The sequence below is a fragment of the Oenanthe melanoleuca genome, linkage group LGE22, assembly GCF_029582105.1.
Source record: "Oenanthe melanoleuca isolate GR-GAL-2019-014 linkage group LGE22, OMel1.0, whole genome shotgun sequence".
In the NCBI taxonomy this organism is placed as follows: Eukaryota; Metazoa; Chordata; class Aves; order Passeriformes; family Muscicapidae; genus Oenanthe; species Oenanthe melanoleuca.
Genome location: NC_079363.1, coordinates 2691206 through 2718161, shown reverse-complemented (window position 1 = coordinate 2718161; position 26956 = coordinate 2691206). Strand labels below are relative to the sequence as shown.

General features: G+C 59.5%; 2 protein-coding genes across 4 annotated transcripts; one reads left to right on the top strand and one right to left on the bottom strand.

Moving 5' to 3' along the window:
- Positions 1 to 754: 754 nt before the first annotated feature.
- Positions 755 to 6388, bottom strand: LOC130265800 (uncharacterized). Its single transcript, XM_056515119.1, has 4 exons — positions 5956 to 6388; positions 4363 to 4513; positions 3336 to 3763; positions 755 to 2513 (listed from the first exon to the last, which is right to left on the bottom strand). Exons 1-4 carry the CDS (start codon positions 6235 to 6237, stop codon positions 2373 to 2375), a joined length of 1002 nt encoding a protein of 333 aa, XP_056371094.1. The 5' UTR covers positions 6238 to 6388; the 3' UTR covers positions 755 to 2372.
- Positions 5290 to 26956, top strand: GALNT6 (polypeptide N-acetylgalactosaminyltransferase 6). 3 transcript variants are annotated; one of them, XM_056515099.1, is made up of 11 exons: positions 5290 to 5420; positions 19184 to 19777; positions 20597 to 20769; positions 22214 to 22363; positions 22446 to 22680; positions 23580 to 23697; positions 23798 to 23998; positions 24373 to 24504; positions 25619 to 25720; positions 25819 to 25971; positions 26096 to 26956. In XM_056515099.1, the coding sequence occupies exons 2-11, from the start codon at positions 19290 to 19292 to the stop codon at positions 26207 to 26209; spliced, it is 1866 nt and encodes a 621-aa protein (XP_056371074.1). In that variant the 5' UTR covers positions 5290 to 5420; positions 19184 to 19289; the 3' UTR covers positions 26210 to 26956. The 3 variants fall into 3 exon arrangements, with proteins under 3 accessions (XP_056371074.1, XP_056371072.1, XP_056371073.1); XM_056515097.1 differs by lacking the exon at positions 5290 to 5420 and adding an exon at positions 16433 to 16486; XM_056515098.1 differs by lacking the exon at positions 5290 to 5420 and adding an exon at positions 16499 to 16658.

Genomic DNA, 26956 nt, shown 5'->3' with positions numbered 1-26956 from the left:
GAGCTGTCACCTAAAACTCTTAAAAACGACACTTGGAAGTCACTGAGCTGCTCGGAAATTCACTTTTTTCATCCCATTTTCCAGTCTCTGCTTCCTCGAGCTCGTGTCCAAACACAACAAGGAACATTTCCCTTCCCTTAATGAGGGATGAAAATCGAGGGTCAGTTATTAATTAACAGAGGCATTAATGACTTCCCATCCTCGCTGGCGGCACAGATGGGCTCCTGCTGCAAATGGGGGGAGAGATGATCCCCCCGTCCCTCATTTCCGATGGCAATTCCCAGGAGGTTTGGGACAACCACAGCAGTCAGAGAAACGCTGTTCCTGGGCAGGAAATTTCCCTTTTTCCTCACTCTCCCTTTACAGGAAATCCCTCCCTGCCCCACCCCCGTTTCTTTTATCTCCTCTGGAAATGTGGCCCCTAAAGTGTTGGATGTTGGAATTTGGAGCTGTCAGGACACCCCCAGCACCAGGGCCGCCCCTTCCCCCTCCCCACAGCCCTGGATTAGAAACCCTCAAAAATGAACATTTTCCACCCAAAATCCCATTTCCAGCTGCATTTCTGCTGCCGTGCTTTCCCCAGGAGCATCAGCACCTGCTTGGAGAAAACACAAGCGGGGCACCCTCACCCCTGAATTCACCCAATCCCCATTTTCCAACCTCTCCTGACGGGAATCTGCCTGTCCCAAAACAACTCCCACCCACCCGGGGCCCAACCCGACCCCAAAACCACACCCCACCCACGGGCCCCGCAGCACCCTGCAATTAAAGTTATTTTGGAGACAGAGCCACGTTCCTGCCCTGCAAAAGGCTGGAGCCAAAAAGGCTCCGTGTCCCAGCTGGAAGGGGGATTAATTCCCCCCCAGATAAAAATGTCCTCGAGAGCTTCCATTGCTGTCCTGAGGGAGGATCAGCACAAAATCCCCTCGTGGCTCCCCCCAAATGCTGCCAGGGGGGTTCCCACGGCATTTTGGGCACTGCAGAGCCACACCAGGAGCTTTGGCTCCTGACAAATCCGTGCTCCTGCTTTGGGAATTCCTTTTCCAGGGCGAGGAGAGCCCGGCTGGGTTCCTCCTTCCACCCATTTGGTTGGAATAATGGGATGCAAAAATCCAGTTGGTTATTCCAAATCAATGGGAATAAATGGATGGAATCCTTGTTCCAGCTTCCAGGGATTCACCTGGGAAATGAGGGTCTGTCCCTTAACAAGAGCATAAAACCCGATCAAATAATCCAAAAAAATCTGAGGAGCCACAGGACGAATCTTGGAGCAGAAGAGGGTGGTGGGAAAGTTCATTGTGATGTGGAGAAAACTTGGAGAAAATCCCAATAAAACCTGGAGAAAATCCCAAGAAAATCCAGAGAAAATCCCAAAACAATCCTGGAGAAAATCCCAAGAAAATCCTGGAGAAAATCCCAAGAAAATCCCGGAGAAAATCCCAAGAAAATCCCGGAGAAAATCCCAAGAAAATCCCATTTTCAGTGAAATAAAGGCCCCAGTTCTACCCAGGGCTGGAAGCAGCTCCAATACCCACGTGGATGGAGAGTCCAAGGTCAAAGCTGTGGGATTTGTCTTGGAAAATGGTTCCAGGGACCCTGGGGACACACAGAAGTTTGTCACCAGTAAATCCATTAATGTGGCTCCTGATTTCTCTGTGCTGGAGCTGGAGATCCCAAATCTTCCTGATCCCTGGAATTTCAGGAGAACCTGGCTCTCCATTTTAACACAAGTTTCCTCAAGCAGGAGATGTCAAATCCACTCTGGGAGAAACTTGCAAAATAGAAAAACCTGAGATGAGATTTTTCCAGCAGAAAAGAGGGATTTGATTTGGAGCTGATCCATAATTTGTGCCTCATTTCCGCACTGCTGCAGCCAATTCCTTTGGGAAACACATTGGATACCACTGATGGAAGTGCTGTAAAACACTCAAATTACTGTTAATGAATTAAAATAATTCTTAGTGACCTTAAAAGCCTTGAGATTCTCCACTCAACCTTCCAAACTCCCAGAAAGCGCCCGTGTGTCTTCCCAAACATCCTTAACTATTTATGGAAGACTCATTTCCACTCAAAGGCAAATTCTGAGGAATTCCCTTTTCCAGGAGCTGCAGCTCCCCCTCACACCTCCAGGATATCATCGATACCCACGGAGATCAATAACCCAGAACACACCCGTGATGCAAATCTGAGAGCTCTGGGGAAGGATGGGGAAGGTGGAAACCCAGTCCAAGGCAGCAGCAGGATCCCAAAAATCCTCACCAGCCACAGAGCGCCGGGGCTGGGAGAGGGCACCGAGTCCGATTTGGGAATGTGCAGAGCCTGTCCCGCGGCTCAGGTGCAAATCCGTGGATCTCCCGTCGGGAGGACGAGCCCTACTCCAGCTGGGCCAGGACGTGGCTCGGATATTCCGTGTGCGCTGCCGGCCCCGCGGGGAGAATCTCCCGGCACAGGTCACAGGCGGGGTCAGCCCCCTGCGCCCCCTCCTCCAGCGCCCAGCCCGGGCTCCAGCAGCTCTGCGGGGAGAAGAGGGGTTCGGGGGCAGAGAGACCCCCGGAGGGTCAGCCCCCAAAACCTGACCCCACCTCTTTGTGTCCAAAACCGGCTGGGCTGGAGTTGGAGCTCCACAAATCCCACCGGACAGTCCTGGTGTGGCCCCAGAGCCTCCCCCAGCGCTTCCCACGGGCCAAACCAGGAGGAAAATTGGCTTTGAGTGACAAACTGGAGCGCATTTGTCACCTGTCCCTGGGCCATTGTCACCTGAGTGACAGACACTGCCCCGCTTCCCCCTTCTCCTTTAAAAACTGCCTCCCAAATACAGCCCAAAATCAGGAGTTATCCCCGGGAATCCCCGGCCCCTGAAGCCATGACAGAATTTTTAAAGGTTTCCGTTAGGAAAAGGAATGAAAGAAAATGAGTTTGGCATCCCAGGGATCCTGGGGTGAAGCTTCACCAGGAGACCTGAGGGGCCAGAGCTCAGGGAGAATTTAGAAATCCTTTCAGAATGACGGGAATCGTTTGGGATGACTTGGAAATGTGTTTTGGGTGTGGAGATCAGAAGGAAATACTTTGGAGCTGCTTAAGTGGAAGATTGGAAGGAGGTTGAGAGAGCTTTTCCCCCGGTGACCCCTCCAGGGATCCTCACAGCCTCAGTGAGGGTGTCCTGGCTGGACAGCCCGACCTCAATTCCCCTGGAACCAGAAATTCGAGTGCCCAGAGACTTTCTAAGGGAATAACCCCACTCTGCCCCACCTCCCGTGTGTCCAGGGCTGAGGCAGAGGATGAAGGATGCTCTAACCCCAGCATGGACCCAATTCCCTGCCGGGCTCCCAAATTACCTTCACAGGCCCTCGGATCTCCACCAGAGCCACGTCCCCGCCAGCATCTTCCTTCTCCGGGACTTCCAGGAGATCCAGGGGGTTTGGGGAGGAGCCCCCAGCCCCCGGGCTGGGTGTCTCCGGCTCCCCGGGGCTGCCGGGGGCTCTCCGTCCTCCCCAGGGCACCGGGAGGATCCAGCGGCTCCTCCGGGTGGGCTCATCCCGCTCGGCGCTGCCCAAAGCTGCGGCTCCTCGGGCGCCAGCGCCGCTCCCAGGGCTGGGCAGGAGCCGCTTGGTGTCCCGGGGCTGCCCCACGGGACAAGCAGAGCCCTCCGGGGGGGATGTGGGGGGTGTCAGGGCCCCCGGGTGCTTCTGGCGGCTCTCGGGTGACCTCTGCCCGTCCCCTGGCACATCCTCCGTGCACTGCACGGGCAGCGACACCGGGATGTCTTTGGGAGAGAGCGAGGCACAGATGTCATTCCCGGCAGTTGCAGGGGTTTGGGGTTTTTTTTCCCCTTTCCATTTTCCTGCTGGGCTTGGGGAACCCCTGGGCTGGCAGAGCTCACCCGTCCCCTCTGAGCGCGGGGCAGCAGAGGAAGGACACTGAGGACAAGCAGGGAGGGCTGGAGGAGCTCCCTCGGGAGCCTGGGGCACCCCTGTGCCCCCCAACTCCAGGGACTGACCCTGCCGGGATAAAAAACGGGAGTGACCCCGCCGGGATTAAAAAACGGGAGTGACCCCGCCGGGATTAAAAAACGGGAGTGACCCCGCCGGGATAAAAAACGGGAGTGACCCTGCCGGGATGAAGAAACGGGAGTGACCCCGCCGGGATAAAAAACGGGAGTGACCCCGCCGGGATAAAAAAACGGGAGTGACCCCGCCGGGATAAAAAAACGGGAGTGACCCCGCCGGGATAAAAAACGGGAGTGATCCCTCCAGGATAAAGGTGAGGATGACCCTGCCGGGATAAAAATGGGATTGACCCTGCCGGGATAAAGGTGGGGATGACCCAAATGTTTCACCCGGGATCCCCGCAGGCCCCACTCACCCAGGACCGGCCCCTTCCTGGCCCTCAGGCTCCGGAGGAGCCTCGCCTGCTCCGAGCACAGCTGCTGCAGCCTGGCCACCTCCCCCCAGAGCTGCAGGAGCACCTGCTGCATGTCCATCGCACCTGGGCAGGGCAGGGGGGCGGGAATCACCTGGGGACAAAAGTGACAATTATTAATAACCACCCCCTGGGTAGTGCTGTCATCCAAAGGCAGGGAGGAGCTGCCAGGGTCACCCCGAGCGCTGGGATGGGGAGGATCAGGTGCTGCAGGTGGGTGGGGCTGCACAGAGAAACATTCCCAATTCTGTCAATTCATACAGAAAAAAAAAATAAAAAATTAAAAAAAAATTAAAAAAAAAAAAATAAAAAAGAAAAGGTTCTTCCTAAAAGGAGCCACCTCTCCCCCACAGCTTCCAAGAGCTCCAAACAACCCAAAAATCCCATTTAGTTAAAAAATCTGCCTGGAAAAGGTTGTGTTTCCATCTCAGTACCTACAGGATTGAAGCTTTTGGGCATGAGAGCAAATAACGCCCAACTACAAACGCATCCAAGGAATGACCTCCATGGGTGGGGACACAATTCCCTTTTTTGGAGCTGCTCGGCCCCTTCTCCTCCCAAAAATACTCCAGGAGGCACCACCCAGCATCAATTAACCAATATTGGCATAATGGAGGAAAATTGCGTTCCCCACATTTGTCCCCTCTCTAGCAGCTGTATTATGGATTAAACTTCCCACTTTTCCCATCTTGCACCAATTATTACCGAGCGAAAAGATAATAAATAAGGTGGGCACAAATCTGCAAACCATCTGCAAAGGGGATCTGAGAGGTTCGTAAATATGCAAAATCAGCCTGGCTTCCTGTCAACTCCTCCAGGTTTGCTGCCGCTCAGCGCTGCAAGATTCAGCTCGGCGTTAAATTTAAGCTCTGGCTCAAATTAGGGGTTGGGCTGGAGGGCTGGATGGAACCGCCTCTGACGCTGTGGATCCCCCGGGAGGGATAAATGGCAGAAATCCCGAAGGAAATGCACCTGGAGCAGGGAAAACCTCCGAGGCAAGGGTAAGGTTTGCTCCCAGCGCAGGGAATTGCGGTGCTCGCCCCGCACCGAGGGGTAACTTCACCCCAGTTTTGGCTCTTTGGGCTCCTCTCCTCCTTAAAACCTCAAAAGTAAATATTTTTCACCCCCCAGGCAGCCAGCCCCACCTCTATTTCAAGTTCTGCTTTGCCTAAGAGTCGTCTATAAAGACGCCAATTAATTATTAATTATTAATTGGTGTATGACGACAACACTCCTGGAAAGATTTTTGTTATGGATTTCATTCCATCCCTGCCGGGGCTTTTCGGGTCTCTACTCCTCGTTTCCCCCACGCTGGTGCCACCAGGAAGAAGCTGCAGGAGGTTTTTTATGTCCCAAAAAAGCCTCTCCCAAGCTGCGATTAAAAGCAGCAATTTGGCAGCACAGAATTCCCATTTTCGGGAATTTCCCATTTTCTGAGGGGCAGAACCCGGCGCGGGGGAACGGGGAGGGTTCAGGGCGCCCAAAATCCCATCCTGGGACTCCAAAACGCTTCTCTTTCCCCCAAAAGTGACTTACCCTGCTGAGGACCGTGCTGGCCCTGCCGCTGGCAGCGGTGATGTCGAGCTGAGAGTGGCGGCGCCCGAAATTCGAGCAGCAGCAAATTTGGGGGAGGGAATTTCCCCTTCGGGGTTTGAGCGAAGAGCGAAACCTCCAAAGCAGGAAATGGGCGAGAGCGACGGCTTCGAAATGAACTCGGAAAAGCCCCGGGGAGGGCGATGGAGGCCCCGGGGGGATCGTGGGGCGAGGGTTGGCTCCAGTCTGTGCCTCAGTTTCCCCTCGCACCTTATTCCAGCTCATTAGCGCTTTAATTTGGGGCTGATGGGTGTTTGTGCCCCGGAGACTTCAACCCTGAAAACCAATTAATATTCCAGCTAATATCCAAATAAGCCAAATTAATCCTGGCTCTGCTCCAGCTCAAATCTCCCAAATCCTCCGCACAGAGCCGGAGCCAAAGGAAAATCCTCGCCTGGGTGATAGATCCCGCCCGGGCCCGTCCCTTCGGGGTTTGCCCGTGCCCACCCTGCTTCTCCCAGCACGCCCAGTGCCAGTCCCTTACTGGTCCCAGCACCCGTGGGGTCCTACCCATGCAGCTCCCAGTGTCCCCAGTGCCAGTCCCTTACTGGTCCCCAGCGCAGCACTGCCATTTCAGGCATGGGCCCAGTGGGCGGCCCAAGGACGCCGCGTTATTCCCGGGACGGGCAGACACCTCCGGGACCCGGGAATTTCCCCCGGCAGACACCTCCTGGACCCGGGAATTTCCCCCGGCAGACACCTCCGGGACCCGGCGTTTCCCCTGTTCAGACACCTCCAAAACCCGGCGTTTCTCGTGTACAGACACCTCCGGGACCCGGCAATTTCCCCCAGCAGGTAGCTGCGGGACCCGGCGTTTCTCGTGTACAGACACCTCCGGGACCCGGCGTTTCCCTGTTCGGATGCCTCCAGGACCCGAGTTTCCTCTGCCAGGGCACCACCGGGACCCGGCGTTTCCCTGTTCAAACACCTCCGGGACCCGGCGTTTCTCCTGTTCAGACACCCCCGGGACCCGGCGTTTCTCCTGTTCAGACAACTCCAGGACCCGGCGTTTATCCCTGTTCAGACACCTCCAGAACCCGGCGTTTTCCCCTGTTCAGACACTTCCAGAACCCGGCGTTTTCCCCTGTTCAGGCACTTCCAGGACCCGGCGTTTCCCTGTTCAGGCACTTCCAGAACCCGGCGTTTTCCCCTGTTCAGACACTTCCAGGACCCGGCGTTTCCCTGTTCAGGCACTTCCAGGACCCGGCGTTTTCCCCTGTTCAGGCACTTCCAGGACCCGGCGTTTCCCTGTTCAGACACTTCCAGGACCCGGCGTTTCCCTGTTCAGGCACTTCCAGGACCCGGCGTTTTCCCCTGTTCAGACACTTCCAGGACCCGGCGTTTTCCCCTGTTCAGGTATCTCCAGGACCCGGCGTTTTCCCTGTTCAGGTACCTCCAGGACCCGGCATTTATCCCTGTTCAGACACCTCCAGGACCCGGCGTTTTCCCCTGTTCAGGCACTTCCAGGACCCGGCGTTTCCCTCTTCAGGCACTTCCAGGACCCGGCATTTATCCCTGTTCAGGCACTTCCAGGACCCGGCGTTTCCCTGTTCAGGCACTTCCAGGACCCGGCGTTTCCCTGTTCAGACACCCCCAGGACCCGGCGTTTCCTCTGTTCAGACACCTCCAGGACCCGGCGTTTCCTCTGTTCAGACACCTCCAGGACCCGGCGTTTCCCTGTTCAGACACTTCCAGGACCCGGCGTTTCCTCTGTTCAGACACCCCCAGGACCCGGCGTTTCCCTGTTCAGACACTTCCAGGACCCGGCGTTTCTCCTGTTCAGACACTTCCAGGACCCGGCGTTTTCCCCTGTACAGACAATTCCAGGACGCGGCGTTTTCCCTGTTCGGACACCCCCGGGACCCGGCGTTTTCCCCTGTTCAGACACTTCCAGGACCCGGCATTTATCCCTGTTCAGGCACTTCCAGGACCCGGCGTTTTCCCCTGTTCAGGTATCTCCAGGACCCGGCGTTTTCCCTGTTCAGACACCTCCAGGACCCGGCGTTTCCCTGTTCAGACACCTCCAGGACCCGGCGTTTTCCCTGTTCAGGCACCTCCAGGACCCGGCGTTTCCTGTTCAGACACTTCCAGGACCCGGCGTTTTCCCTGTTCAGACACTTCCAGGACCCGGCGTTTCCCTGTTGAGGCACTTCCAGGACCCGGCGTTTCTCCTGTTCAGGTGCCTCCGGGACCCGGCGTTTTCCCCTGTTCAGACACTTCCAGGACCCGGCGTTTTCCCCTGTTCAGGCACTTCCAGGACCCGGCGTTTTTCCCTGTTCAGGCACTTCCAGGACCCGGCGTTTTCCCCTGTTCAGACACTTCCAGGACCCGGCGTTTCCCTGTTCAGGTATCTCCAGGACCCGGCATTTATCCCTGCTCAGACACTTCCAGGACCCGGCGTTTTCCCCTGTTCAGGTATCTCCAGGACCCGGCGTTTTCCCTGTTCAGGTATCTCCAGGACCCGGCGTTTTCCCTGTTCAGACACCTCCAGGACCCGGCGTTTCCCTGTTCAGACACCTCCAGGACCCGGCGTTTTCCCTGTTCAGGTGCCTCCGGTACCCGGCGTTTTCCCTGTTCAGGTATCTCTAGGACCCGGCGTTTTCCCTGTTCAGACACTTCCAGGACCCGGCGTTTTCCCCAGTTCAGGTATCTCTAGGACCCGGCGTTTTCCCTGTTCAGGCACTCCAGGACCCGGCGTTTCTCCTGTTCAGACACCCCCAGGACCCGGCGTTTTCCCCTGTTCAGACACCTCCGGGACCCGGCGTTTCCCTGTTCAGGTATCTACAGGACCCGGCGTTTTCCCTGTTCAGGCACTTCCAGGACCCGGCGTTTTCCCTGTTCAGGCACTTCCAGGACCCGGCGTTTTCCCCTGTTCAGGCACTTCCAGGACCCGGCGTTTTCCCTGTTCAGACACCCCCAGGACCCGGCGTTTTCCCTGTTCAGACACCCCCAGGACCCGGCGTTTATCCCTGTTCAGACACCTCCAGGACCCGGCGTTTCCCTGTTCAGACACCTCCAGGACCCGGCGTTTTCCCCTGTTCAGACACTTCCAGGACCCGGCGTTTTCCCCTGTTCAGGTATCTCCAGGACCCGGCGTTTTCCCCTGTTCAGGTATCTCCAGGACCCGGCGTTTATCCCTGTTCAGACACCTCCGGGACCCGGCGTTTTCCCCTGTTCAGACACCTCCAGGACCCGGCGTTTTCCCCTGTTCAGACACTTCCAGGACCCAGCGTTTTCCCCTGTTCAGGTATCTCCAGGACCCGGCGTTTTCCCCTGTTCAGGTATCTCTAGGACCCGGCGTTTCCTCTGTTCAGACACCTCCAGGACCCGGCGTTTTCCCCTGTTCAGACACCCCCGGGACCCGGCGTTTTCCCCTGTTCAGGTATCACTAGGACCCGGCGTTTTCCCCTGTTCAGGCACTTCCAGGACCCGGCGTTTATCCCTGTTCAGACACCACCGGGACCCGGCGTTTATCCCTGTTCAGACACTTCCAGGACCCGGCGTTTCCCTGTTCAGACACCTCCAGGACCCGGCGTTTTCCCTGTTCAGGCACTTCCAGGACCCGGCGTTTTCCCCTGTTCAGGCACCTCCAGGACCCGGCGTTTCTCCTGTTCAGACACCACCGGGACCCGGCGTTTTCCCCTGTTCAGACACCTCCGGGACCCGGCGTTTCCCTGTTCAGGTGCCTCCGGGACCCGGCGTTTATCCCTGTTCAGACAGTTCCAGGACCCGGCGTTTATCCCTGTTCAGACACCTCCAGGACCCGGCGTTTCCCTGTTCAGGTATCTCCAGGACCCGGCATTTATCCCTGTTCAGACACCTCCAGGACCCGGCGTTTATCCCTGTTCAGGCACTTCCAGGACCCGGCGTTTCCCTGTTCAGGCACTTCCAGGACCCGGCGTTTTCCCTGTTCAGGCACTTCCAGGACCCGGCGTTTTCCCTGTTCAGGCACTTCCAGGACCCGGCGTTTTCTCCTGTTCAGGCACTTCCAGGACCCGGCGTTTTCCCCTGTTCAGGTATCTCCAGGACCCGGCGTTTTCCCTTTCAGACACTTCCAGGACCCGGCGTTTATCCCTGTTCAGGCACTTCCAGGACCCGGCGTTTTCCCTGTTCAGGCACTTCCAGGACCCGGCGTTTCCCCTGTTCAGACACCTCCAGGACCCGGCGTTTTCCCCTGTTCAGACACCTCCAGGACCCGGCGTTTTCCCCTGTTCAGGTATCTCCAGGACCCGGCGTTTTCCCCTGTTCAGGTATCTCCAGGACCCGGCGTTTTCCCCTGTTCAGGTATCTCCAGGACCCGGCATTTATCCCTGTTCAGACACCTCCAGGACCCGGCGTTTTCCCCTGTTCAGGTATCTCCAGGACCCGGCGTTTTCCCCTGTTCAGGTACTTCCAGGACCCGGCGTTTTCCCCTGTTCAGGTATCTCCAGGACCCGGCGTTTTCCCCTGTTCAGGTATCTACAGGACCCGGCGTTTTCCCTGTTCAGGCACCTCCAGGACCCGGCGTTTTCCCCTGTTCAGACACCCCCGGGACCCGGCGTTTTCCCCTGTTCAGACACCACCGGGACCCGGCGTTTTCCCCTGTTCAGACACTTCCAGGACCCGGCGTTTTCCCTGTTCAGACACTTCCAGGACCCGGCGTTTTCCCTGTTCAGGCACTTCCAGGACCCGACGTTTCCCTGTTCAGGCACTTCCAGGACCCGGCGTTTTCCCCTGTTCAGACACCTCCAGGACCCGGCGTTTTCCCCTGTTCAGACCCCTCCAGGACCCGGCGTTTTCCCCTGTTCAGACACCTCCAGGACCCAGCGTTTTCCCCTGTTCAGACACTTCCAGGACCCGGCGTTTCCCTGTTCAGACACCTCCAGGACCCGGCGTTTCCCTGTTCAGGCACTTCCAGGACCCGGCGTTTTCCCCTGTTCAGGTATCTCTAGGACCCGGCGTTTCCTCTGTTCAGACACCTCCAGGACCCGGCGTTTCCCTGTTCAGACACCCCCGGGACCCGGCGTTTTCCCTGTTCAGGCACTTCCAGGACCCGGCGTTTTCCCTGTTCAGGCACTTCCAGGACCCGACGTTTCCCTGTTCAGGCACTTCCAGGACCCGGCGTTTTCCCCTGTTCAGACACCTCCAGGACCCGGCGTTTTCCCCTGTTCAGACCCCTCCAGGACCCGGCGTTTTCCCCTGTTCAGACACTTCCAGGACCCGGCGTTTCCCTGTTCAAACACCTCCAGGACCCGGCGTTTCCCTGTTCAGGCACTTCCAGGACCCGGCGTTTTCCCCTATTCAGGTATCTCCAGGACCCGGCGTTTTCCCCTGTTCAGGTATCTCTAGGACCCGGCGTTTCCTCTGTTCAGACACCTCCAGGACCCGGCGTTTCCCTGTTCAGGCACTTCCAGGACCCGGCGTTTTCCCCTATTCAGGCACTTTCAGGACCCGGCGTTTCTCCTGTTCAGACACCACCGGGACCCGGCGTTTTCCCCTGTTCAGACACCACCGGGACCCGGCGTTTTCCCCTGTTCAGACACCTCCGGGACCCGGCGCTTCCCTGTTCAGGTGCCTCCGGGACCCGGCGTTTATCCCTGTTCAGACACTTCCAGGACCCGGCGTTTATCCCTGTTCAGACACCTCCAGGACCCGGCGTTTCCCTGTTCAGGTATCTCCAGGACCCCGCATTTATCCCTGTTCAGACACTTCCAGGACCCGGCGTTTATCCCTGTTCAGACACTTCCAGGACCCGGCGTTTCCCTGTTCAAGCACTTCCAGGACCCGGCGTTTTCCCTGTTCAGACCCCTCCAGGACCCGGCGTTTTCCCCTGTTCAGACACTTCCAGGACCCGGCGTTTTCCCTGTTCAGGCACTTCCAGGACCCGGCGTTTTCCCCTGTTCAGGCACTTCCAGGACCCGACGTTTCCCTGTTCAGGCACTTCCAGGACCCGGCGTTTTCCCCTGTTCAGACACCTCCAGGACCCGGCGTTTTCCCCTGTTCAGACCCCTCCAGGACCCGGCGTTTTCCCCTGTTCAGACACTTCCAGGACCCGGCGTTTCCCTGTTCAAACACCTCCAGGACCCGGCGTTTCCCTGTTCAGGCACTTCCAGGACCCGGCGTTTTCCCCTATTCAGGTATCTCCAGGACCCGGCGTTTTCCCCTGTTCAGGTATCTCTAGGACCCGGCGTTTCCTCTGTTCAGACACCTCCAGGACCCGGCGTTTCCCTGTTCAGGCACTTCCAGGACCCGGCGTTTTCCCCTATTCAGGCACTTTCAGGACCCGGCGTTTCTCCTGTTCAGACACCACCGGGACCCGGCGTTTTCCCCTGTTCAGACACCACCGGGACCCGGCGTTTTCCCCTGTTCAGACACCTCCGGGACCCGGCGCTTCCCTGTTCAGGTGCCTCCGGGACCCGGCGTTTATCCCTGTTCAGACACTTCCAGGACCCGGCGTTTATCCCTGTTCAGACACCTCCAGGACCCGGCGTTTCCCTGTTCAGGTATCTCCAGGACCCCGCATTTATCCCTGTTCAGACACTTCCAGGACCCGGCGTTTATCCCTGTTCAGACACTTCCAGGACCCGGCGTTTCCCTGTTCAAGCACTTCCAGGACCCGGCGTTTTCCCTGTTCAGACCCCTCCAGGACCCGGCGTTTTCCCCTGTTCAGACACTTCCAGGACCCGGCGTTTTCCCTGTTCAGGCACTTCCAGGACCCGGCGTTTCCCTGTTCAGGTATCTCCAGGACCCGGCGTTTATCCCTGTTCAGACACCTCCAGGACCCGGCGTTTATCCCTGTTCAGACACCTCCAGGACCCGGCGTTTTCCCCTGTTCAGACACTTCCAGGACCCGGCGCTTTCCCTGTTCAGGCACTTCCAGGACCCGGCGTTTCCCCTGTTCAGACACCTCCAGGACCCGGCGTTTCCCTGTTCAGGCACTTCCAGGACCCGGCGTTTCCCTGTTCAGACACCCCCAGGACCCGGCGTTTTCCCTGTTCAGACACCCCCAGGACCCGGCGTTTCCCTGTTCAGGTATCTCCAGGACCCGGCATTTATCCCTGTTCAGACACTTCCAGGACCCGGCGTTTATCCCTGTTCAGACACCTCCAGGACCCGGCGTTTCCCTGTTCAGACACCTCCAGGACCCGGCGTTTTCCCCTGTTCAGGTATCTCCAGGACCCGGCGTTTATCCCTGTTCAGACACCTCCGGGACCCGGCGTTTTCCCCTGTTCAGACACCTCCAGGACCCGGCGTTTTCCCTCAGACACCTCCAGGACCCGGCGTTTCCCCTGTTCAGGTATCTCCAGGACCCGGCGTTTTCCCCTGTTCAGGTATCTCTAGGACCCGGCGTTTCCTCTGTTCAGACACCTCCAGGACCCGGCGTTTTCCCCTGTTCAGGCACTTCCAGGACCCGGCGTTTTCCCCTGTTCAGGCACTTCCAGGACCCGGCGTTTCTCCTGTTCAGACACGACCGGGACCCGGCGTTTTCCCCTGTTCAGGTATCTCTAGGACCCGGCGTTTTCCCTGTTCAGGCACTTCCAGGACCCGGCGTTTTCCCTGTTCAGACACTTCCAGGACCCGGCGTTTCCCCTGTTCAGACACCACCGGGACCCGGCGTTTCCCTGTTCAGGCACTTCCAGGACCCGGCGTTTATCCCTGTTCAGACACCTCCGGGACCCGGCGTTTTCCCCTGTTCAGACCCCTCCAGGACCCGGCGTTTTCCCCTGTTCAGGTATCTCCAGGACCCGGCGTTTTCCCCTGTTCAGGTATCTCCAGGACCCGGCGTTTTCCCCTGTTCAGGTATCTCTAGGACCCGGCGTTTTCCTCTGTTCAGACACCTCCAGGACCCGGCGTTTTCCCTGTTCAGGCACTTCCAGGACCCGGCGTTTTCCCCTGTTCAGGCACTTCCAGGACCCGGCGTTTCTCCTGTTCAGACACGACCGGGACCCGGCGTTTTCCCCTGTTCAGACACCTCCAGGACCCGGCGTTTCCCTGTTCAGGTATCTCCAGGACCCGGCATTTATCCCTGTTCAGACACCTCCAGGACCCGGCGTTTCCCTGTTCAGGCACTTCCAGGACCCGGCGTTTCCCTGTTCAGGCACTTCCAGGACCCGGCGTTTTCCCTGTTCAGACACTTCCAGGACCCGGCGTTTTCCCCTGTTCAGGTATCTCCAGGACCCGGCGTTTATCCCTGTTCAGACACCTCCAGGACCCGGCGTTTATCCCTGTTCAGACACCTCCAGGACCCGGCGTTTATCCCTGTTCAGACACCTCCAGGACCCGGCGTTTATCCCCTGTTCAGGCACTTCCAGGACCCGGCGTTTTCCCGTGTTCAGGCACTTCCAGGACCCGGCGTTTCCCTGTTCAGGCACTTCCAGGACCCGGCGTTTTCCCCTGTTCAGACACCTCCAGGACCCGGCGTTTCCCTGTTCAGACACTTCCAGGACCCGGCGTTTCCCTGTTCAGGTATCTCCAGGACCCGGCGTTTTCCCCTGTTCAGGTATCTCTAGGACCCGGCGTTTTCCCTGTTCAGGCACTTCCAGGACCCGGCGTTTCTCCTGTTCAGACACCCCCGGGACCCGGCGTTTTCCCCTGTTCAGACACCTCCAGGACCCGGCGTTTTCCCTGTTCAGGCACTTCCAGGACCCGGCGTTTTCCCTGTTCAGGCACTTCCAGGACCCGGCGTTTTCCCCTGTTCAGGTATCTCCAGGACCCGGCGTTTATCCCTGTTCAGACACCACCAGGACCCGGCGTTTATCCCTGTTCAGACACTTCCAGGACCCGGCGTTTTCCCCTGTTCAGGTATCTCCAGGACCCGGCGTTTTCCCCTGTTCAGACACCTCCAGGACCCGGCGTTTTCCCCTGTTCAGACACCTCCAGGACCCGGCGTTTTCCCCTGTTCAGACACTTCCAGGACCCAGCGTTTTCCCCTGTTCAGGTATCTCTAGGACCCGGCGTTTCCTCTGTTCAGACACTTCCAGGACCCGGTGTTTTCCCTGTTCAGACACCCCCGGGACCCGGCGTTTTCCCCTGTTCAGGTATCTCTAGGACCCGGCGTTTTCCCTGTTCAGGCACTTCCAGGACCCGGCGTTTCTCCTGTTCAGACACCACCGGGACCCGGCGTTTTCCCCTGTTCAGACACCACCGGGACCCGGCGTTTTCCCCTGTTCAGACACCTCCGGGACCCGGCGTTTCCCTGTTCAGGTGCCTCCGGGACCCGGCGTTTTCCCTGTTCAGGCACTTCCAGGACCCGGCGTTTCCCTGTTCAGGCACTTCCAGGACCCGCGTTTTCCCTGTTCAGGTGCCTCCGGGACCCGGCGTTTCCCTGTTCAGGCACTTTCAGGACCCGGCGTTTTCCCTGTTCAGGTATCTCCAGGACCCGGCATTTATCCCTGTTCAGACACCTCCAGGACCCGGCGTTTATCCCTGTTCAGACACCTCCAGGACCCGGCGTTTCCCTGTTCAGACACCTCCAGGACCCGGCGTTTTCTCCTGTTCAGGTATCTCTAGGACCCGGCGTTTTCCCTGTTCAGACACCTCCAGGACCCGGCGTTTTCCCTGTTCAGGCACTTCCAGGACCCGGCGTTTCCCTGTTCAGGTGCCTCCGGAACCCGGCGTTTTCCCTGTTCAGACACTTCCAGGACCCGGCGTTTCCCTGTTCAGGCACTTCCAGGACCCGGCGTTTTCCCCTTTTCAGGCACTTCCAGGACCCGGCGTTTTCCCCTGTTCAGGCACTTCCAGGACCCGGCGTTTTCCCCTGTTCAGGTACTTCCAGGACCCGGCGTTTTCCCCTGTTCAGGTATCTCCAGGACCCGGCGTTTTCCCCTGTTCAGGTATCTACAGGACCCGGCGTTTTCCCTGTTCAGGCACCTCCAGGACCCGGCGTTTTCCCCTGTTCAGACACCCCCGGGACCCGGCGTTTTCCCCTGTTCAGACACCTCCGGGACCCGGCGTTTCCCTGTTCAGACGCCTCCGGTACCCGGCGTTTTCCCTGTTCAGGCACTTCCAGGACCCGGCGTTTTCCCTGTTCAGACACCCCCAGGACCCGGCGTTTCCCTGTTCAGGTGTCTCCAGGACCCGGCATTTATCCCTGTTCAGACACCTCCATGACCCGGCGTTTTCCCCTGTTCAGGCACTTCCGGGACCCGGCGTTTCCTCTGTTCAGGCACCTCCAGGACCCGGCGTTTCCCTGTTCAGACACCTCCAGGACCCGGCGTTTCCTCTGTTCAGACACCTCCAGGACCCGGCGTTTCCCTGTTCAGGCACTTCCAGGACCCGGCGTTTCCCTGTTCAAACACCTCCAGGACCCGGCGTTTCCCCTGTTCTCTGATACTCTGTTTCCAGGTATCTCTAGGACCCAGCATTTTCCTGGCCCAGGCTTTAGGAACGCGGCGGTCCCGCCCCGTGCACCTGCCCCGGGGGGCGGGGAACAGGTAGCGCAGGTGACCCCGCCCCACCCGGACGCTCCTGCGGCACCGCAGACACCGTGGAGCCGGTGAGAGGGGAGGGGACCGGGGTCTCAGCCCCCCTCAGCTCTAAGAGCATCTGGGGGGGGCCGGGAGGAGCTCGTGCAGGGGAAGGGGGTCCCGGGGTCCCGGTGCGCGGCCCTCGCCCCAGGGAAAGGGTCCGGTGATCCCGGGGGTCGTGGTGCTGCGCCCCTCTCTGCGGTAAGGGGGTCTGGGGGTCCCGGTGTGAAGTCCTTGCCTCAGGGAAGGGGTCCGGGGGTCCCGGTGTGGAGCCCCCGCCGCGGTAAGGGGGTCTGGAGGTGCTGGTCTGGACCCCCCCCCTGCACGACAGGGAGACAGGAGGTTCCCGGGGGGAGCAGGGTGGTCCTGGGGAGGAACCTCCTGGGTTGGGTGCTCGGGGGTCCCGGTGCAGAGACCCTCCATGGAAGGGGAGTCAGGTGGTCCTGGGATGGAGCCCCCCGGGGTGGGGGATCCGGATGGAGCCCCCAGAGCAGCCCAGCGGCTCCAGGGGCTGCAGCAATTCCGGGCAGGGCAGTGGGGGCACCCAGCCCCTGTCACCCCCGTGGGGCACCCCAGGGTCCCCGGCGGGGCAGAGACCCTCGCACGCCCCCACCTCCCACCCCCGGGAGCGGCTCCAGGACCCCGGGGCTCATCCCCAGGGGAGAGGGCAGCACCTGCACGGGGGGAGCCCGACAGGATCCCCCTTCCTGCCAGCTCCCTGTTCCTCCCCCTGGCCCTGAATCCCCCCGGGACCGACCCCACTTTCCCCCGCCGCGCCCCCCTTCCCGCTCTTGACTTTCCCCAGTTCCTGCCCCTCCCGATGTCATCGTGGCTCGCTGCCACGTAGAGCCGGTGGCCACCTCGCCTTGCGGCGGTGTCGGTGTCAATTCACTTGTATTTTATTTATTTTGCTTTTTTTTCTTCCACTATATCTCCAGTGTATATCCAGTATATCTCTGTTTCCCCACCATCCCTCCCTCTCACACCACGGGGGCTGCTCCTCGAATTCCCACCGAGCCCTTTTCCCCTTTTCTGACCCCAGGAAGGTCCCCGGGTCATTTCGATGCTGTTTTTCCAAGGTGCAGGCCAGTCCCGTGCAGCGCTGGATTTTCGGGATGGGATGGAGCAGAATTCTCCGGGGATTTCTCAGGGCAGGTAGCAGAGAGCTCAGAACAAGAAGCTCTGTGCCAAATCCACCCCAGTCTTTCGGGGAGAATTTTTTTATTTGTATTTGGCTTTTTGGCCCTTTAGGGGAAGGAATTGGGGTTGGGAGGGGCCGCTCTTGTTGTGCACGGCCTGTGCCCCCCCGCATACCTGAGGGTCCCTCTGGGCTTAATTAGCACCGACACCTAACGAGCTTTGTGGCAGGAAGAAAGCTCAGAGAGTTGTGGCGTTGATGGAAACGGGTTTTTTGTTCCCCAAAATCCGTTGATTTTCCCCTCCCCGTACGGCAGCACGGTGCGGTGGAAACCTCGGGGGGCACAAGTGGGGTGGGGGCACCCTCGCTCAGCTTCGGGCAGGAATTCCGAGGAAACAGCAGGAAACACGAAGGGATTGATGGGGTTTTTTTCCCCGATTCTGCTTTTCCGTGGATGGGGCCGGGGACCTTGGCAGTGAAGCGTGGTCCAGCTTTGATCCCGCGGCGCTCAAAGCGGGGACCCCGGGGAGCCTCCTCCTCCCCAGCCCAAACTTCCTCGGCCTTGAAGTTGTGGCAGGTGCCCTTCCCCGCCCCATTTCCAAGAGAATGAAAAGAAAAGGGGGAAAAAAAGGAATCAGGGGAAGGGGGGGGACCCCGAAGTGGAGGAGGAGGAGGAGGAGATGGCGGTGAATGGATCCCGCCGGGCTCGTCCATGCTCCGGCGGCCGCGGCTCACAAAGAGGAGCCGCGGGGAGTTTGGGGGAAGCTCAGAGGCTCCGGCGGAGCCCGGGGCAAGTTCGGGAGCTGGCACCGAGCAGCCGGTGGCCGCAGCACCGGGCACGGCACCGGACACCGAGCCTGCTGCTCCACTCAGCCGAACCCGGAGCGCTGCATGGTCTGCTCGAGTTTTCCTTCGCAGGCAGGAAAATACCCAGGAAAAGGCTTTTCCCCGCGGCCAAAAAGATTTTGGCAAATTTTTGGCTCTATTTTAACTTCGGCGTGCGAGGGGAGGCTGCAGCCTCCAGATCAGTCTCAGAAGGAACTTTTGGAGGGTCTCGTGTGTGGTGGTGGGGAGGTGACACATCCTCCGGCATTTATTAACCCGCATTTTTCTTGATGTTTTAATTTTGGGATGGATTTAGGGGCTGGAAGGGCTGGGGGGGTGAATGAATTTTACAGGTGTAGCTTGTGCCAAACTTTTTATTAATATATTGCTAATATTATATTGCTATATTAATATATCACTAAGGCTGTATTGCAATATTAATATGTTAATATGTTACTAATATTACTTTATGCCAATATATTAATGGATTATGTTGCTATTGTATTATTATGTTTTCTTTGTTATTAACCTCGTTAGTGGGAGGTTCCCTGCCCGTGGCAGGGGGTTGGACTGGACGATCTTTAAGGTCCTTAACAAAAATATTCCATTACTTGATTCTATTTTTATATTCTGTTTAGGTACAACATAATCTTAGAATATAATTTTAAATATACGTGATATCTTCAGTTCAGTATTTTTATTTTGACATCAAGGGAATGCATCCAGCCCGCGAATTAACTGCAGGTGTCTCTCCTTCCCCCAGGTCACAGGAGCCCAGCAGCGCACCGTGATGCACCCCGAACCCCCACACTCCTGAATCCCTCAGCCCAGCCCGGAGAACCCTCCAAAAACCACCCAAAAACCCCAAAATGAGGCTGTTCCGCCGCCGCTACAGCCCCTTGAAGGTGGCCTTGGCGGGCGCCGTCTTCGTCCTCTTCCTCTTCATCCTCCAGAAGGACGCGGGCAGCAAGGAGCCGGGCGAGGAGCCGTGGCTGCGGAACATCGTGCAGGGCAAGGGGCAGGTGCTGGACCTGATGCTGGGCGCCGTGCGGGACCTGCGGGACTCGATGCCGCGGCTGCAGATCGGGGCCCCGGAGCCGCCTCCGGAGCCGCTGCCCAGCGGCCGCTCCTGCCTGCCCGGCGTCTACACGGCGGCCGAGCTGCGGCCGCTGATGGAGAGACCCCCGCAGGACCCCGCCAGCCCCGGGGCCGACGGAAAAGCCTTCAAGAAGGATCGCTGGACGCCCGAGGAGACCAAGGAGAAGGAGCGGGGTTATGAGAAGCATTGCTTCAACGCCTTCGCCAGCGACCGCATCTCGCTGCAGAGAGCGCTGGGCCCCGACAGCCGCCCCCCCGAGTGAGAGCCGGGCTGGGAACCGCGGGGCCCCTGACCCCCGAGATCGGGCGAGTTACCCCCCGAGATCGGGCGAGTTACCCCCTCAAATCTGGCGAGTTACCCCCTCAAATCTGCCCACTCACTCCCTTACATTTCGGGGGAAGTTGAAGCAGACTGGGGCCAGGATGTGACCCAGCACTGGCAGAGGATTGAATGGAGACAGAGCTGGAAAAAAAAAGAGAATTCATTTATTATAATTTCTCCCTAATTTGGCCCCTTTTGGGGGCGGGTTTAATGGCAAGAGGCTCTTTGTGTCTCCTGTACCTGCTCGGTGGCTCCGGCACCTCCCCGCCTTTCCCTCCTCTCCCTCCTTTATTCCAGCGGCTCCGGCGCTCAGACTTTTTCTTTTCTTAGCGGAGTGGAACAGCCTCGGACCCCGCTGGGGTGGGGGGGAGGGAAACGGGGAAGCTCCAGAGATTTCCCCGCCTGCCCTCGGCCGGGGGCTGCGGATTAAAGCGGGGCCCCCCCGGCCCTGCCCGTGCGGGGGGATGGGATGGGGGAGACACGGGGGGAATTCGGGATGGAAAAAGCCTTGAAAGGACGGAGGAATCCAGCCCCCCGCGCTGGCAGGCGATTATCCGTGCTTAGCAGGTGTAGCGGTGACAAAGGGGGGACACGGAGGCCGGGAATGGGACTCACTCAACCAAAATCAATGGGAATCAAAGCAGGGATGAGCCCAGAGGGGCCCGAGCTGCTCCCCCGCTGGGGGCTTTGGGGAGGGGGGATATCGGGGGGTCGTGCCTCGCCCTTCACCCCCTCCCCCTCCATTCTGTGCCCCAGGTGCATCGACCAGAAGTTCAAGCGCTGCCCTCCCCTCCCCACCACCAGCGTGGTCATCGTGTTCCACAACGAGGCCTGGTCCACCCTGCTGCGGACCGTTTACAGCGTCCTGCACTCGTCCCCGGCTCGGCTGCTCCGGGAGGTCATCCTGGTGGATGACGCCAGCACGGACGGTGGGTGGGGACCACGGGGACACGGGGGACGGGGGGAGGCAGGAACCAGGGCGGGTGTGGGGTCAGGGGGATGCAGGAGCTGTGGTGGGATGTGGGGTCAGAGGGATGCAGGAGCTGTGGTGGGATGTGGGGTCAGGGGGATGCAGGAACTGTGATGGGATGTGGGGTCAGAGGGATGCAGGAGCTGTGGTGGGATGTGGGGTCAGAGGGATGCAGGAGCTGTGGTGGGATGTGGGGTCAGAGGGATGCAGGAGCTGTGGTGGGATGCAGGGTCAGAGGGATTCTGGAACCATGCGGGATGTGGATGCCGGGGAGGGCAGGACAAGCTGTGATGGGATGTTGGAGCAAGAGGGGTGCAGGAGGAGCTGCGAGGGTGCTGGGGTTTGGGATCTGGGGCCCAGAGGAAGGCAGGATCCGTGGCAGGATGTGGGATCAGACGGGTGTGGGAGCCCTGGCAGGATGCAGGGGATGCCAAGCCCCTCTCCAAGCCTGGAAGCAGCAGCTCTGAGGCACTCGGAGAAGTGGCTGATGCTCCCAGCATGCAGGGATCCCTCAAAGCCGCTCCCGGAGCACCCCTGGGATATCCCATCTCACACCCACCCCGGAGCACCCCTGGGATTTTCCATCTCACACCCACCCCGGAGCACCCCTGGGATTTTCCATCTCACACCCACCCCGGAGCACCCCTGGGATTTTCCCTTCCCCAGCACCGCTGTTAACCCAGCCCTGGGTTAACCGCGTGCCCCACAAACCACCACCCTCAGCCTCCCTCGTTAATTAGCACCCAGAGCTCATTAACCCGGGGTTCAGTGTCGGGGCGCTGCGAGGAGTGGACTCTGCCCTTGCCCCAGATAAATTCTCCCTTTCCACCCACGGGCTCCCGAGGAGCAGGAACCTCGCTGTACCCCAGGGTTTCATTGCCCCAAAACTCGACTCCCACCGTGGATGGACGTGGGTTGGACTCGGGTTCCCTTCCCAGGACGGTTTTCTGGGAGTCCCGGCTCTCACTTGGCCATTCCCAGCTCCTGGCTTGGCTGCATCTGCCAAGAAATCCCGGGTTCCTCTGGTGACCTCAGTAACAGCTTGGTCTGGGGACACGTCGAGCACAGGGATGTGCCCTCCTCACCCTGTCAGCGCCCCAGTCCCTCTCCAGGGAGAGATTAGACCATGACAAAGCTCCTTTTCTTTAGCCGAAAATACACTTGGGTTTGGGGCAAAGGCTCAGGTGTCCCTGAACCCAAACCCAACTGCAGGGCCCGAGCAGCAGCGGATGGGATGGGATGGGATGGGATGGGATGGGATGGGATGGGATGGGATGGGATGGGATGGGATGGGATGGGATGGGATGGGATGGGATGGGATGGGATGGGATGGGATGGGATGGGGGGCTGCAGGGACTGACACCCGCCTCCCTGATGGATCCGGACGCTCTTCCCACCCGCAGAGTACCTGAAGGAGGAGCTGGATCGCTACGTGGAGCAGCTGCAGATCGTGCGCGTGGTGCGGCAGCGGGAGCGCAAGGGGCTCATCACGGCGCGGCTGCTGGGGGCCAGCGTGGCCAGCGGGGAGGTGCTGACCTTCCTGGATGCCCACTGTGAGTGCCCACCCGTGACACCCCGCGTGCCCCCGCTGTGCGGGCGGCGCTGTCCCCGCTCCAACCCTGCCCCGTGTCCCAGGCGAGTGTTTCCACGGGTGGCTGGAGCCGCTCCTGTCGCGCATCGCCGAGGAACCCACGGCTGTCGTGAGCCCCGACATCGCCACCATCGACCTCAACACCTTCGAGTTCTCCAAGCCCGTGCAGAACGGGAAGCAGCACAGCCGGGGCAACTTCGACTGGAGCCTGACTTTCGGCTGGGAGGTCATTCCTGCCCGGGAGAGGCAGCGCAGGAAGGACGAGACCTTCCCCATCAAGTAAGCCCAGCACGGGGCGCTCCGTCCAGCTGGGTTTGCTCTTTTTTCCAGCAAATCTGTGGTGACCTTGGTGTTGGTGGGTGGGTGCTGCTGCCCCTGCCCAGCACGGTTCTCCCCTGGGATTCTTGGCATGGGAGATCTCAGGGAATTTGTGCCCGGGCATGGTCAGAGATGGGGGATGGTGGAGGACAAACCTCACCTGGGGCTTGGGGAACACGGACCTTGGAATCGCCTCGGGCCGAGTGGCTCATTAAGGGTTTAATTGCTGTCTGCACCTTCTCGCTCCCAGATGCCCCCGCACAGAACCAGTCACCTGTGGATCAGGCTGCACCAACATTTTTATCCCTCTGTTTTACACGCACAGAGAGTCTGAGTGGTTTTCCAGGACCAGCCGGGCGCTCCCGCGGGGAGACACCGGACACCCCGCCTGGCGCAGCCCCAGCCCGGCCGCGGGGCCGCCTTTGTGCACGGGTCACCTGGGAGACGCTCCGGTCCCAATAAAGGCTCTTTTCACCTCCAGCCGGGCTCTCGGCTCCCGGCGGGGCCGCGTCTCCAGCAGCTCAGCGAACCCTTGGGGTTTATTCTTTTTCCTGAATAAAAGCGAGGTTCTGTTCCAGCCTCAGATGGAAAAGATTAGGGAAGCGGGGGGAGGGATTGGGGCACCGAGCTCTGACCTCCCTCTTTTTTTGGCGACAGGTTTGTGGTAACTATATCCTCTTTTCCCTTTGTGTCCAGCCGGCAGCGAGGCCCCTCCGTGTCACGCCGTCACCTCTGTCCCCTCCCAGCAGCCAGGCCCGGCCTGTCCACCAAAGCCACCGCAGCTGGATGGAGGGGGACTCTGATTTTGGGGCTGTGATGTCCCAAAACTCAGATTTCTGCCCTTCCTTTGGCCCCCGCAGATCCCCGACCTTCGCAGGTGGCCTCTTTGCCATCTCCAGGTCCTACTTCGAGCACATCGGCTCCTACGACGACCAGATGGAGATTTGGGGGGGTGAGAACGTGGAAATGTCCTTCAGGGTAAGGACGGGGGCGTCGCCTTCGAAGGCACCTCCAGGCAGTTCCCTATCGGGGGGCCCGGGGGCTGGACCCCCCCACCTCAGGTGTGGCTTCCCCGCAGGTGTGGCAGTGCGGGGGACAGGTGGAGATCATCCCCTGCTCCGTCGTGGGCCACGTGTTCCGCTCCAAGAGCCCCCACACCTTCCCCAAGGGCACCCAGGTGATCTCCCGGAACCAGGTGCGCCTGGCCGAGGTCTGGATGGACGATTACAAGGAGATCTTCTACCGCCGCAACCAGCAAGCCTCGCAGATGGCCAGAGAGGTGCTGGTCCCGCTGGGGGGGCTGCTGGTCCCGCTGGGGGCTCCACCTGAGCAGGGGGAGAGGGTGGGAAACCACACACGGGTGGTAGCTGTGGCTACAGAAATAGCCAAAAGTGGGGTTTTTTTGGTTTTTTTTTTTGGTTTTTTTGTTTGTTTTTGTTTTGTTTTGTTTTTTTCCATAATACCGAAACTTTGTGCCAAAATATCTCCGAGCTCTTGGTGGATCCCGTGGGTACCTGCCGGGTGACCCCCCCCGTGGTGGTGGTCACACCATGAGGGATGATGACAAAGCTGGGGTGACCCCCAGTTCAGAAAGGGTTTTCTGGGGATTTTCCCTGCTGTTTTCTGAAGCGAGTTCAATTTTCTGGATGACAGAAGACGTTTGGTGACATCACCGAGCGGCGCAGGCTGCGGGAGCGGCTGCACTGCAGGAATTTCACCTGGTACCTGCAGAACGTCTACCCCGAGATGTTCGTGCCCGACCTGACCCCCACGTTCTACGGAGCGGTGAGTTTGCCGGATTTTGGGGGGCATTGCCGAGGGGGGCCTCGGGCTGAGAACAACGAGGAGGGGAAGTGCCCGAAGGTTGGGTTTGGGTTTGCACTGAACAGGGGCGGGGTTAGAGCTGCCACGTTTGTCACCGGTCACCGCGTCTGTCACCTCATCTGTCACCGGTTTGGGCTCCGGCTAAGCTGGAATCCGGCAGAGCGGGTTTGGGCTGAGTTCCAGAGTGGGGAACCCACGGGGACGTGGACTTGGGTTAAACTCAGAGCAGGAGCCGAGAAGTTCCTGAGCCCCAAACACCGTCCTGGCGCAGGGAGGGCTGGAAAACCTGAGCTGGGGGCGGGATGTGGAGCTCCAGCTCCATCCCTGAGGGAATCGGGACAGGCAGGATGGGAACTTCGGCTCCATCCCTGAGGGAATCGGGACAGACAGGGTGAGGGGCTCCGGCTCCATCCCTGAGGGAATCGGGACAGACAGGATGGGAACTTCGGCTCCATCCCTGAGGGAATCGGGACAGGGCGAGGGGCTCCGGCTCCATCCCTGAGGGAATCGAGACAGGGTGAGGGGCTCCGGCTCCATCCCTGAGGGAATCGGGACAGGGTGAGGGGCTCCGGCTCCACCCCCGAGGATGAGCTGCTGGAAAAGCCCTTTCCCTGGATCCTGAGTCTGCCCCTCCTCAGCCAGGCTGATGTGACAGCAGCAGGCACGGCCGGTGACAGCCGGGTGCAGGGTGCTGGCTCCCATCCAGCTCTTTTCATTCACCTTTATTTGCTGAAACTCAGCCCTGGCGGCTTTCCTTCGGCTGCGTGTGCCCGAGGCGGTGGCTCGGGCGTTCCTCGTGTCCTGGAAAGGACACGGGACCCGGACCCGGCGCTGCGAGCCGGGGTCGTGTTTGCACAGCAATAACCCAGAGCCCTGCACAGCCAAACGCGAGGCGGGTCCTACCCCGGCTCCTCTGAGCTCTCCCCACCTTTTTCCTCACTCCTGCCTCGTCTTTTCCCCCCCTCTCCTCCCCTCCGCCTTTCCCCTCCCTTTCCCCCTCTCTTCCCCTTTCTCTTCTCTCCCTCATTTCTCTCCCCGTTCTTTTCCCCTCCCAACACTTCTCTTCCCCTCACAGATAAAAAATGATGGCACCAAGAGCTGCCTGGACGTCGGGGAGAACAACCACGGTGGGAAACCTCTCATCATGTACCCCTGCCACGGGCTGGGGGGCAACCAGGTGGGCCCCCAAACCGCCCCCATCATTTCCCCGTCATTCCCCCCGGGGTTCATCTCCCGGGGCGCGGCAGTGACGGCCCCGCTTGGCTCTCCCCGCAGTACTTTGAGTACACGAGCCAGCGGGAGCTGCGCCACAACATCGGCAAGGAGCTGTGCCTGCGAGCGGCCGCGGGCGCGGCCGAGCTGGGCGAGTGCCAGTTCCGAGGGAAGCCCGGCCGGGTGCCCGCCAGCGAGGAGTGGGAGCTGGCACAGGTGAGGCGACCCCTCCGCCCCGGGCATCGCCCCCCCGCACGGTGCCACCGCTGCTCCCCCGGCGCTGCTTCCCCCCCGGCGCATCCCGCGGTCGCTCGCTGATCTCCTGGTTGTTTCTCGGCAGAACCGGCTGATCAAGAGCTTGGCCTCGGGGCTGTGTCTGACGGCCCGGGGGAAGCACCCGGCGCTCGTTCCCTGCGACCTCACGGACCCGCACCAGCTCTGGTCCTTCACCTAAAGGGGAGCGGAGCCCCCGGCCACGCTCAGGAAACCAGGATCCAAAAAAAAAAAAACTTCCTCGTTCGCTTGAATTTAAGAGGTGAAAGCCTTAAATATGCTGCATTTCGTGGCTGCCCTGAACTGACCCCCGTGCCTTTGGGAGGCGGCGGCGCCCCGCGGACCCCGAATCGCAGCGGTCGTGGCGGGGACGCCCCTCGGATGCTCCTCGGATGTCGCTGCTCGTCCTCCCCATCCCGGCTCCAGCCAGAGCCTCTTCAGTTCACATCGGGCATTAAAAACGTAGATGCGCCTCCTCAGATGGGGAATCGGGGCGGGAAATTCCGGCGAGGAGGAGGATGGTGACCGTGGGGCTCCTCCCGTCCGGGGGGATCGTGGCTTGCGGTGGCCCCGGGCGGGCAACGGGAGGAGTTGGGATCTGTGCCTTAGGAATCAAGTTGGACTCGGAGGGGGGAGCAAGCTGGATTGTTGTTTTTATTATTGTTATTACTAAATAGTAATTATTCCTGGGTGCGATTCTGCTTGTGCTGAGCAGGAAGAGCTTTCCCTGGATGGCACCACAGAATCCTTCTGAAGAAGGTCCCAGGTGCCACATCTCGGTTTTTTGTCTATTCCAACTCCTGTACCTGCCGTTTTTGTTGCCATTTCATTCATAGTAGGGGGAAAATCCTCTTGGACATGACAGGAGGGTTTAGAACCCGTCCTAGACACACAACCTCAAATAAAGAGATGATTTATTTTACACAAA